General features: G+C 34.4%; 1 protein-coding gene across 13 annotated transcripts in view; it reads left to right on the forward strand.

Annotated features, from left to right (window-relative positions):
* The window catches only part of LOC147079363 (RNA polymerase-associated protein CTR9 homolog), a 28,316-nt gene extending 20,811 nt beyond the window's left edge, over positions 1-7,505 (forward strand). For all 13 annotated transcript variants that reach the window (XM_085940489.1, XM_085940464.1, XM_085940530.1 and 10 more), the window contains 4 exons: positions 3,241-3,482; positions 3,708-3,946; positions 4,978-5,173; positions 7,065-7,505. In XM_085940489.1, coding sequence (XP_085796615.1) covers positions 3,411-3,482; positions 3,708-3,946; positions 4,978-5,062 — 396 coding nt within the window. In that variant the 5' untranslated portion in view covers positions 3,241-3,410 and the 3' untranslated portion in view covers positions 5,063-5,173; positions 7,065-7,505. The remainder of the gene's footprint in view (positions 1-3,240; positions 3,483-3,707; positions 3,947-4,977; positions 5,174-7,064) is intronic.
* The last annotated feature ends 5,216 nt before the right edge of the window (positions 7,506-12,721 follow it).

A 12,721-nucleotide genomic window follows, 5' to 3' on the forward strand; every position in this document is an offset into this window, starting at 1 on the left:
GATCGTATACTATGTTAAGCCTTTAACTTCTTATGGTACGTTTACATCTGACACTTATACCGTTATACTTATTTTATGTGTCTGACATAAAAATTCACTTAATGTTTACACCTGCATGGATCTGACATAAAATGCTCGTATACTTCTCGTTGAAATAAAGTCTCGACACTTTATTCAATGGCAACATTTGGAATAAATATATGCGGTGTTTACATATGGTATTGTAACTTATTCGGACACTTATTTCGTATACTTCTCAAAAACGTTATGTCAGTTGTCAATATGGGAATGTTAAAAAAGAAAGCAGCGAGTGTTATTATTTTCTATCTTTCTATAAGTCTTTTGGCAACAAAAAGGTGGAAAAAATGGTCTAGATGGATGCGGGAATGGATTCAGCGACGAGAAGAACTAGGTGCCTTCCGTTTAATGTCAGAGTTTAAAATCGAAGATCCAACTCAATTTGTGAACTTTAGTTTGCAAGATTGGACCTTTTGCCAAAAAACAAGACACACAATTCAGAAATGCGTAGAAGAACGATTAACAGTAACATTGCGATATCTAGCACTTGATCGTCATTGCATATTCAATATAATATTATCGTACCTAATACGAGTGCAGGTGTGGGCCAAAATGAATTAGGTAATACCATTTGAAGCGCATTTTTTCTTCACAGAGTGCATCAGAATTAATCGTATGTGCCGAGAACAAGCGATATTTTATTTTCGAACAAAATCCATAGAACACGGCACATCCGATTTATTTCTCATTGTCTATGATTTTTGACAGATCGCTACAGTACATGTATTAACGTAAACGTTGGGCATACATTCATGGTGTACCTATGATAATTGATTGTCCGTTGTTTTAGAAATATACATATGCAATTCACTAGGTACCTGTCAAACTACGAATAATGTGTCAGGTACTTGACATAAAAGTAGACGGTGGTCCAACTTCGGTGATATATCGCTCCAAGTTCGAACTTGTCGAATACGCGGTGTTTACATTTGCGTATATAAGTAGATTGAATAAGTGGCAGGTGAGAGTCGACACACGCAAAATAAGTGGCAGATACAAATATACTTACTCATACATAAATATGACGATTGTCATACATAAATATGACGACATTAGTGTCAAATGTAAACGTACCACAAGTCGTATTTTTTATACAAATTTTATAAGCCCCACATGCCTATACGCTGAAATGATTCATTATTTTTCTATGTTGCTTAGAGAAGCTTCATACATCGATTGGCGTACGCCGTAGCGTATCGTTATACCATACAATAGACAAAGGGTTAAGTTGACGATTATTCCGTATAAGAAAATTAATATATTATGAATTCTGCAGCAATGTGAAAATAGATTACGGCAAAGTAATAATTCCTTACGGGGCATCCCAAGTTTCGTTTTCTCAATGCAGCTCGAAGACGGTGAATTCCCATAACACTAGTAGTCTAGTATGTTTAAAATGTAATGACGTCATTCTTTAGTTCCTCATGCCTACTGCTAGTGCTTGGTCATGCGACTTTTGACTTTTGTCGTTTTGACTGTTTAGTTTCGTTATAATTATTACATTGAACTAGCAAAAGTTTTGTGGTGTGATTTTACTTCATTTTATGACATGTGATTTACGTAACCAATGTCGTTTGCCTAATCTAAATTATTTTTAGGTGATCAAGTTGTATCCCGAACATTTATTACCTACCGCATGAGATGAAAAAAATGCTCATTCTTCGCCTAGAGAGATCCCATTTATCATCTGGGTCCAATGTTGGCCAGTGTTGCCATATTTTGAAAGTGGAATTATAGTACAGAGCCTCCAAAATTATAGTATTTGGGGATAAAATATAGTACGCGTTGTCATCTCTTGAAAATGAAAATTTTCCCAATTTTTCATAGTCGGCTCGTTTTTTTTAGAAAAAATATTTCTTCGCGGGCCGCAGGTTCCCAAATTTTCATGGTCGGCTTGTTTTTTTAGGAAAAATATTTCGACGCGGGCCGCACGTTCCCAAATTTTCATGGTCGGCTTGTTTTTTTTAGGAAAAATATTTCGTCGCGGGCCGCAGGTTCCCGATTTTTCGTGGTCGGCTTGTTTTTTTTAGGAAAAATATTTCGCCGCGGGCCGCAGATTTCCAAATTTTCGAAGACCACTCGATTGCGAAATGGCAAATGCAGAATTATAGTACTTTTATATAAAATTATAGTACGATTTTCAAAATTATAGTATTTTGGCCGTACTATACCTATTTTATATCGTACATAGTACGCGGACCAAAATTATAGTACAAATACTATAATTATAGTACGGTTGGCAACACTGATGTTGGCGTAAGTAGTAAATACTTATAAGATTTTACGCATGGTATGTAGGTACCTACCTAATGAAGTTAGAATGTCACCATCAATTTCCTAGGGAAAACAGTCTATAGTAGAAAAAAAAACTAGGTATCATATTAATATTATACTAAATAACTGGTAAATGAATACTTTTTTAATCAATTTTTATGGGTAATGATTACTCTCTGGTGTTTGCTTTTCTCCATCGCCAACCACCACGTCTCGACACACATAGTCGAGCGTATACCATGGTGTACCGAACGTTGGGCGTTTTTCATAGCTGTGCTAAGAGTGACACCTGTAGAATCTTCCCGATACCTCGATTGGCGTGCAAGAATGCATGATTTCTAGTCCAATTTAATCTATTATGGTTATGCCTCAATGAAAAAAGACCTTGCTCATCATATGACGTTTCAAACTTTTTGAAAGAAATAGTGCCCCATAGAAACCAAGTTACAATAACCGAGCGGGTATTAAAACTTACTCGTTTGTATACATTGATATAAGTACCATGATAATACACCGTTTCATACACACATCACAATAATAAAGTGGGCAAGTTTTGCAGAATAGGTCAAAGACATCTTTCAAAAATCTTGAATAACCCTTTTTTTGCAATGTGGGTAAAGTTAATATTTAACTACTTGCTACAATATAATATATTATATTATATATTAGCGTTTTGGAAAGAAATGTTGTACAACATTAAGCCTTTTTGCGATGTAGGCAGGGTTAATTTTTCAACCACTTTTATCCACATTTTTATGTCCAGAGAGAATGATATTTGAATGAATGGATGGGACCTGTCGGATCTTGATTTCTATTGTCATCGTTTGCGAGGGTCCTTTTATTTTTTCAAATTGCGTATTCTCATATAAATGTTTGTATTCTATACAGGTGCCGTACGTAAACAAAAAGAACTGATGACTTCATCAAAATCTTGGATGCGGGCCGCACTAACCGCGGCCAACATCGATTATTCTAACTCAGAGGAAGATCAGATGCGGTGCCTGGACATGCTCGCCGCATACTGCGTGCAGGAAGCTAACCATGAAAAGAATTAAAACATGAAACGGGATCTGTTCACCAAAGCCACAAACGTATACACCACTGCCGACAAAATCATCAAGTACGATCATGTAAGACCCACTTTCATTACCTATTTTATTCAACCTAGTCAAATTTTGTTCAAATTTATTTAAGTATATTTAATAATATGAAGTGAACTTTACAATTTACAAGTTCAATCCATTCACAACATGACTTGGAAAAACAAAATAAAAACAACTGATTTTTCATTATACAACAGCCAAATTTATTTACTGGCATAAATGCTGTACCTACAGCTGCATTTTTTTTTGCAGAATCATCTTTTGGGCCGAGCATACTTGTGCTTGTTGGAGGGTAATAAAGTGGTGGATGGCGGATGCTCAATTCAATTTTGTGTTGAATGGAAAGTGTACATCTCTTTTAATAAAAAAGACTACCGCAGCGCTCTCGGCTTCTACAGGGAAACTCTGAAAACCAACTCCAACCGCCTGGCTGTTCTCCGTTTCGGCATGGGCCATTGCTTTATAAAGCTAAATAATCAGGATAAAGCAAGGTTTGGGATACTTACATTGTAACCATAATCTAACCTAACCGAAAAAAAAATATTTTTTTAAATCGGTACATGTTCAAACACGCGCGTTACCATGATCTTACTCCCTACTTCATTTATCGTTTGTCAATTTATGGCTACGGCCGTATGTTGTAGCTTAACCACTGGGAAATGCCAATAGAAATGGCGTATTTCAAAAAAATACTAAGTACCTTATTCCTAGGTCAATAATTATTGTAATTCAAACATTATTCGTAGGATGTTTATCATATTTGAATGTTCAAAGACATAGCTTATAATTAGTATCTTTAGAATTATCTTTAAATGTGTTAATCGTGTCAATTTTTTAATAATAAAATTCAGATTATTAATCAAGATATAAATCACAAAGATTATTAAATATATTTTTTTATCGTAAATATGTCACTATAATATAATGTTAACATTAATTTTACTAATGGTTTTGTAAATGCGTTTAAAAATTAATGAATCTTAAAAATATTAACACCACTGCACATGGATGTACCGAAATTTGACTATATTCTAAAACATTGGAGCGAGAAGTTTAAAAGAATACTATTTTATGTAATAAAAATACTTTATACAGTCATCAAATGTTTAAAATAAATATAGAGGATAATAAGGCTTCAAAATTATATAAATTGATTATCTAAAACGTCTTATTAATGTCCAGGGTTATGCTCTGAATATACCATAAAAGCTCCATTTTGACCTACGCTCAGCATGTGGACCATTTAATCTCTGTAAAGAAAACATGAAGAAATTATATGAACCTATAATAATGTCTGATTAATAAAATTACATACATAATGTAAATTTCATATATCACATGAGTATGAAATTTATGAGGAAAAGAATAAAATTCTTTCTACATACATTTTAAAAAGATCTCGTTGCTCCATCTATCTAGTAATCATAATAGTATTTCAATCTCCTTGTGTATCCACTTAATTCAGCAGGGTGAAAATTTTTCTCAGTTGAGTTCATTCAGTTGTTTTGTTATTTGTTTTCAGGATTGCAATCCAAGTCCAGTACCTGACTCTGCGTGCGTTCCATAACACAGAGAATCAGGGGTTGTGTGCGGAGAGCTGTTACTAACTTGCACGAGACACCACGACCAGGCTACGCAGTTTGCGCTTTCTGCATTTGTCCTGCCCCACTTTGGCCTCGAGCAGATGTATATAATTTTATCGAGGGGATTCAGAGAATGTATGTATATTTTATATCATATTTGTATAGGCGTACAGTTAAAAATATATTTTTTACTGGCCCTACAATCTGATGTGGATCTCGGCTGCCTCACGAAGAGGTCTCATAACAGATATTTTTTACAAGAAATAGATGATGGTTTGCTCAACCTATTGGGTCCACAGCTTAACAGTTGATATTCCTAAATAATAGACGTGATTTAAGAATGTAAGTCTTCATTGAAAATATTTAATTTGGAACAGCCTCAGTAAAATACCTATTCGAAATATCTTGGATCTTCTCAAGCTGACTCAGCTGGCATGCGATAGATCTAGGGTTGATTCCCATGTCATGTTCCAACATTTTTATCAATTTGGTTTGTTTCTGAACCTGTTTCGAGTTATGTATGGAAGATTGATGAATGTTTCATTGTTAAATCTTGTGTAACATCTTGAAGAATCTATAATTTAATTTAAACTATTAAAAAGTACTAGTATGTCAGTATGAAAATTCGAAGAGATCCTTATGCTATCTATGAATCAAATTTTGTATATAATAGAATATGACCTGGTATTCACCACTTAAGAAAATTGCTTTACAATAATTGTTTTGTTCACACAATAAGTTTTTAACAATTCATCATCATCAGCCGGGGTCGATCTACAGTTGGATGAAGGCCTCCTTAGCTTCCTCCATTTTTCTCGGTCCATAATTCTTCACTGCCACATACATCCTTCTTCTTGGTCGTTCACTCATGGCTGAGGATCGTGCCCACTTTTTAATTTTGCCATCCAACTTTTTGCTGAGTTTTTTCTTATTTTTTTTATCAAGCATAAGGACTGAAATTTATGTTCTAGTCTATATAATGTTGTAATTATTATTGTCAATACTGTAAGTAGGCGAATTAAAATAATTCATCCAAAGCCAATGTATAAATATATTAAGTTGTTTTATTGTATTCAACAATTATTCCTTCACTGGGCCTCCCAATGTTTCGAAAATGTCATAAAGGCTCAACCAAACAACTACGAGATAATAAAAATTCTTGGATCCCTATACGCTACATCAACTTTCAATCTTAACGAGATGTAGCTCGTGCACATCTCAAGAAAGTCACTGATCAATTCCCCAGATGACATTGAAGCTTGGATTTAATTAGAGCAGTCTGATTTGCAGTTATATCATCCCATTTTTTATTAATATACAAGACATAAACTTTCATTTTTAAAGATATAATAATTATGTATAACCATCTTAGTCATTTTGTCATCTGTCTTTGTTTCATCGTTGATACTAGATAGATCAATATACACTTCAGAGAAGAGGCGTTTATTATCTGCATTGTGAAACTTGTAAAACAGTTTAGTGATTCAGATTCACAATTCACCAAGCACGTCTTTATATAGAGCAGCAGCCATATTGTAGATCCAATTCATGCTCCGAAATATGTGTATCTATATGACAAGGTTGGTCGACTAAATCTCATGGAGCAATTTGGGATAAAAAAGTGTATTTCAAAAAAGTCTATGTGGATGTTAATCTGTAAAAGACTTGTTTTTGCAGGGTTTAATTGAATTTAAAAAAACTAACCCAACACCATCTGTAAGTTGTTGTCTTATTTCAATGAAAAAAATATGCATGACTGACAAAGTTTAATGTGCACTATTTATGGCAGTTCTTAACAGCCTACCTCCACCCTTCACCACTGCTATCTATGCCCCAAGGCTTTCTATGCAATGTGCTGCTCACCCATCTAATGGTCAAACAAGCAATGAAATGTAAAAACAATAAATTGTTGACTACGTAGTATGTATACGTTTATACAGCAAATACTTTTAAGTAATATTCTGTTTATTTCTGTGTTATTTCTGTACACGTTTGCTTAATCTTATCAATGGTTTTTTGTTTGCAGTACGAGAATTGTTTAAACAAATTCCACGCTCACCATAATGTGGATGATTTGATTTACATGGCCCGAGCAGTGTCGTATGCGAATCGACTCCAGGAAGCCAATATAGCTTTGCTACGAGCCAGATGAGTTGGGCCGTGTAACGGCTCTCTACTCTACACCATGGTGCTCATCCTGAGAAGAATGTCCGCCCACGTTTTGATTGGTCACAGAAGTTTATTACTTTTAATACTTACCTATGTAACTACCTACCCACATTGATTTTTTCCTTTATAACATTGATGATTTATTGTAATATATTTAGACCAAGCAAAGAAATTACATGTTACACCTCCTTACATTTTTAAGTTTAAATCGACCACCCAGTTAAGTACCTCTTGGATTGATGATTTTTAATAGATAGGTAGTTTTAAGTATTTTAATAAATAATTGATGTTTTATGATAAATTTATTTTCATTTTTTCACCCTTTCCTTTGCTCAGCTGTTAAGTTATAAAATATTATTAAATAATATTCGCAGAAAGCATTATATTACTAATTACACTGTGCTCTAAAGGGATCTTATAGAATATACTATATCACAATATTTGTGAGGGTGACATTCTTTATGAACATACACAATTTTAAAACATATCTGCTCGAATAATGGAACCGCTGGAAGCTGTGTCCCATTGTATTCTGACCAAGCCGCAAAGGTCAATAATACTAGCATAATTTGTAAAAAGCTTCAGTCACATTACGGCTAGTTATGCCGTAATTGGATATAATACTGGTGACTAAATTGGTAAAGCACATCGGCCAGAATTCGATGTATACAGGTTCGAATCCTGTCAGGTGTCATATTTTTTCAAGTACCAATGTTTCTGAGGTGTTTTCATACAGTGCAGGTAGGTAGGTATGTTGTTCTTGTCGGTATATAGGAAGCCAGCGGCAAACAAATTTTGAAAATAGCTGGTATAGGTACCTACTGGATTATTTGTTAGGTTAGGTTTTCATTTTTGTATTCATGAATTTTGCCAAAATCAGCAATGAAAATTGGCGCGGTTCCCGCCTGGCTTCCTGTAAACCGACTTGCACCGATACCGGTTATTACATACGTAAATCAGTGCCCCGCAACCTTTTCTCACCCAAGACACACCACAGGTTTTCGCAGAAGATAGTGACACACCACATGTAAAACAATTTATACACCAAAACATGGACCCCACATCCTGAAGGGGGACCACAGACTAGGATATTTGCCCCTCCTACCTATCGCTAAGGTTAAAGACAGTGTGATACTCTAAAATAGAGTTTTTAAAATGGTGTTTGAGGTAAAATTAATGGTATTGAATGTTTGTATTTATTAATACATCCACTTGAATTATGGTTAGTTGTCTGGTTAAGAATATTTCGTCCCCTTATTGCAGAACTAGCCTAACTGATTTTTTGTGATTTTTTTTTTATTTGATAGAAAAATTCCTTTTTTGATTCTCTATTTGGAGTCCGAACAGGCGTATCTGAATTATCAATATAAAAAAAGTTATCAGCTTAGATCATTCCAAGCCTAAATTCAATCTTAAAAATATTTTGGAACTAAATTAGCCTAACTGACGTTAAGCTAGTTCTGCACGCAAAAGTACACCTACACGTTGGCAATATCGCCTCTTTCTATTGCAGTTAGGATTTATTTGTACTAGTTCGCTGTCAATGTCAACTGCCAACCTAATTACGCTGATGCTGTAATTACCGACAAGTATTGCAATTATTCTATGGACCATCTAGTGGCTCCTTCCACATCTAATTCGGTTGATGATGATGAGATAGTTAACACATTTTCTACCGAAATCAGTGGCATGACTGGAGTTCAATCAACACCAAATCGATTGATCCCGCTGACTCGAAATAACGAAGGAGAAATCAGTGCCACAGTGGCCCACTTTACATTAGAACAACGAGGTAATTATGAGTTTTATTGTTCACTTTTACAACAAAAATAAACACTTTCTTGACTGAAATAAGAACTGCAATTTGCTTCTATCCCGCACATTAGCTCAATGATGTATATATTTTCAGACTCTGTAATCATCGACAGGGTTTGCAATAATTTTATGGATGATCAAGAGGTTCTTTCGACATCTGATTCCTTTGATAATGATGGGAAAGTGGACCCATTTTCTACCGACAGTGTATCAGACTATGAACCACCACAGCATTCACTATCATCACACAGTGATGAAAACTCATCAAATGGTATTGGTAATATTGTAAATCGACTTTCAGCACCTGTCCTAGAGGTGTATAACTCAAGTCAAGCAGGGAAAAAAAGACTAGGAAAAGACATCGTAATGAAGCTCTGTGGCGCAGAAATGTAGTAAAAAAGTAGCGAAATTCTGGAAACGAATTTATAAACTGGAAAAACAATGTAATATGTGAGCGTCAAATGAAGGAACCCTCTCCTCAAACATGCAAATTTGGTTGTTCTATAAAAATTACCCAAGAACAGAGGGTTGCAATATTTCATCAGTTTTGGAATTTAGGTGATATAAATAATCAACGTGAAGCGCTTCGTTGAATTTAATAAAAAAAAAGAACTACAATTGATATAAGTGAAGGTCGAGAAAGAAGTCATCGTAAAATGACTGACAACTCAAATTTTCTTTCAGAAGATCTTAACAAGATTAAAATATGCCAATTGTTTTTAAACTCATTGAGCATACGTTATCAAATGGTTAAGACTGCTGCAAAGAATTCATACCACCTTAATTCAAGCACGGTTGCTGATGACAGCAGAGGGTCGCAGAGGATATTTGCGGTAAGCGACCACATGAAGCAAAACGTGAGGGATCACATTAACAGCTTTTCTACAGTAAGCAGCCTTTATTGCCGAAAAAAGACCACGAAGCAGTACTTGGATGCAGCATTAAATATAACAAAGATGTTTGACCTATATAAAAAGGACTACGAAGGAAAAAGCTTGACAGTAGCCATTGATTCAATGTACCTACCTACATATAGAGGCATATTTAGTAATGAATTTAATTATTCTTTACTCCGAAGAAGGACCAGTGTGACTTTTTCTTGAAATATGAGCAGAGCAGTAATGAAGAAAAAGATATTATGAAAGCAGAATATTATGATACTCATTTAAAAAATAAAGAAATTACCCGAAAGTTAAAATAAATGTCAAGGAGCAGGCAAACTTAAATAAAACGTTCCTATTGCGCAACAAGTCTTACAAATCCCAGAGCAGAAGCCGCACAACTATACTATAAACATAAACGAAAGTATGCCACATACAATCTCAGTATTCATGATCTAGGATCACAACAAGATCATTGTTTTATGTGGCATGGATCAATTGGAGTGAGAGGAGTGTGTGAAATTTGGAAGCTGTGTCTTTGATTTCATCAAACAACAGGTATCGGAAGGGATAAAAGAATTCATATTTTTTTCAGATAATCGTGCTGGAAAAAATTGTATCCATTTCATGTACTGTATGTACATGTTCTGTGCGGCCAATTTCTCTTGTAAAATAACACATATCTTTTCAGAAAAAGGTCACACGCAGAATGAAGTTGATTCGATTCATAGTGTTATTGAAAGGGCTGCCAAGAAAATACCAGTATATACACCGAGCTAGTGGTATTCAATAGCACGATCAGCATGTAGGAAGAGACCCTACGCCTACATTGCTTGAAATCAACAACCAAAAATTGGGATTAGGATGAACGTGGAATCAAATTTTCTTGGAAAAAGATAAAACGAATCTCAGTAATGCCAGAAAATCCACACACACTCCAAATCGAGTACAACTTTGAAGATTCGCCTGCACCAGTTAATAGAGCTGAGCGTAGCCGTGGACCACTAATTCAAAAGATAACTGACTTCAAATTGATGCCAGTAAGAAGTTCGGTCATACCAATAGCTAAGCTAAAACATTGTGACCTAATGTAACTTTGCCCGGAGAAAATAATCCCTGTTGACTACCATTCTTTCTATACAGGACTGATCACCTCACCACAAGAAGTGAATAGGGATGAAACTTACAGTGATTAAATTAAAAATAGTGCTTATGAGTAATAGGTTTTATTGCCTTTTCATTTATATAACTTCTTGAACTTTAACTTTCATTAATAACTACAGTATATTATAAGTACCCATGTTCATTGAAGTGTTTGGTAGATTTTGTGAATAAAAAAACTATGTCGTGAGATTTAATTTTTATTTTGTAGTGCTATACAAATTTAGCCTAACTTCCTAATGCGCTTAAGGTACCATTTTTTATTGCCTTATGTTCGCGTTCAAATACCTTAACTCAATTAAGATAGTTCTGATCTGAATTATTGTAGTACAACTATATCCTAATAGTTATGCAGAACAAGCTTAACTCAAATAAGATAGTGCTGATTTCAAATACTGTAGTGCAAAAGAAGCCTATCTGCATAAAATATGTGACGGAATATACTTTTTGGTATTTTTTTTTCACATAAACAAAGCATTTAACCAATGCATTATCATATATTTAAATCAATTTTTTTATATTTACAGTTTTCAAATTAATGACAAAATAAAGTTTAAAAGTGCTCTCTTGTAAAATGTCCAAAAATCAGTTAGGCTAGTTCTGCAATACGGGGACGATTTGTTTGTCGAATATTGACACAATAATAATAAATAATTATTGTAACCTACAATCGAACGTTTACCAGCGTAGTAAAATAGCGCTGCAGTCGACTCTTTTTAATATGTGAGCAAATTAGTAATTTGTGTTTATCTTTCTTATCTGGTTGACCTGCCACGCAGTCCCACCCCTGAGCCTGGTCCCTCAGGCTAGAGGCCTATCAGTCCCCCACCCTGTGTATTTTTTGACTTGATATTTTAAAGAACAACCCGAAGTTCTTGGTTATACTACATTCTCGAAATTTTTAATTATAAGTTGAGTTAAAAACTTTTGCACACATATATCGTAGATACGGTAGCTGAACTGCAATAGCCTTGTAGGAAATCCAAGAATATTCTTTTTTAACCGAAATCCAGAAAATAGCCAATGGAACATCGGCAAAATTCAGTTTTTAGAGTCCCATCGTTTCCCAATTCAATTAATTCCTCTCAAATTTATAGAGAAAGCGGTTCTATAGAATTTTCGGCATTGGTTGCGAAACGGTTTCGAATCCAGTCATATTGATTGTATGAATGTAATGATGAAATTTCTTTTGCAGCAAAGTTAGTTGTTTTTGAGACGGATCCAAAATTAATTGCTTGTTTTTAATGGTGGTCTGGTAGGTCCTTTGAAACATTTGTAGAGATCCTTGTCTTAACTCCTTCTAGTTTATCAGAGCACGTCAATATATTATTTTCATTCTGACTTTGCATTGTTTTATTAAATAGTATTTCCAGTACCCTAAACATGAAAGGCGCATCTCATGTGACAGATGATTTTGACGTATGATAGGCAACGACAACAAACTTAATATACTTATATTCATAGACAATATTTGACAAAATACTAATATTTAATAATTATTAATTATACATGATTCTTATTGCTGTCATTCGAAACGATAAGGTGGATAATAACAACTTATAATTTTGTTTATTGGTTGTCTTATTAATGTCTTAAAATTGGGATTTTTAAAGTACCTAACTAGCGTTGGATATAAAGCTTGCTCGTCATAAATTAA

This window comes from Rhyacophila brunnea, unplaced genomic scaffold (assembly GCF_057557595.1).
Source record: "Rhyacophila brunnea isolate RB1 unplaced genomic scaffold, BYU_Rbru_1.0 scaffold_1, whole genome shotgun sequence".
NCBI lineage: Eukaryota > Metazoa > Arthropoda > Insecta > Trichoptera > Rhyacophilidae > Rhyacophila > Rhyacophila brunnea.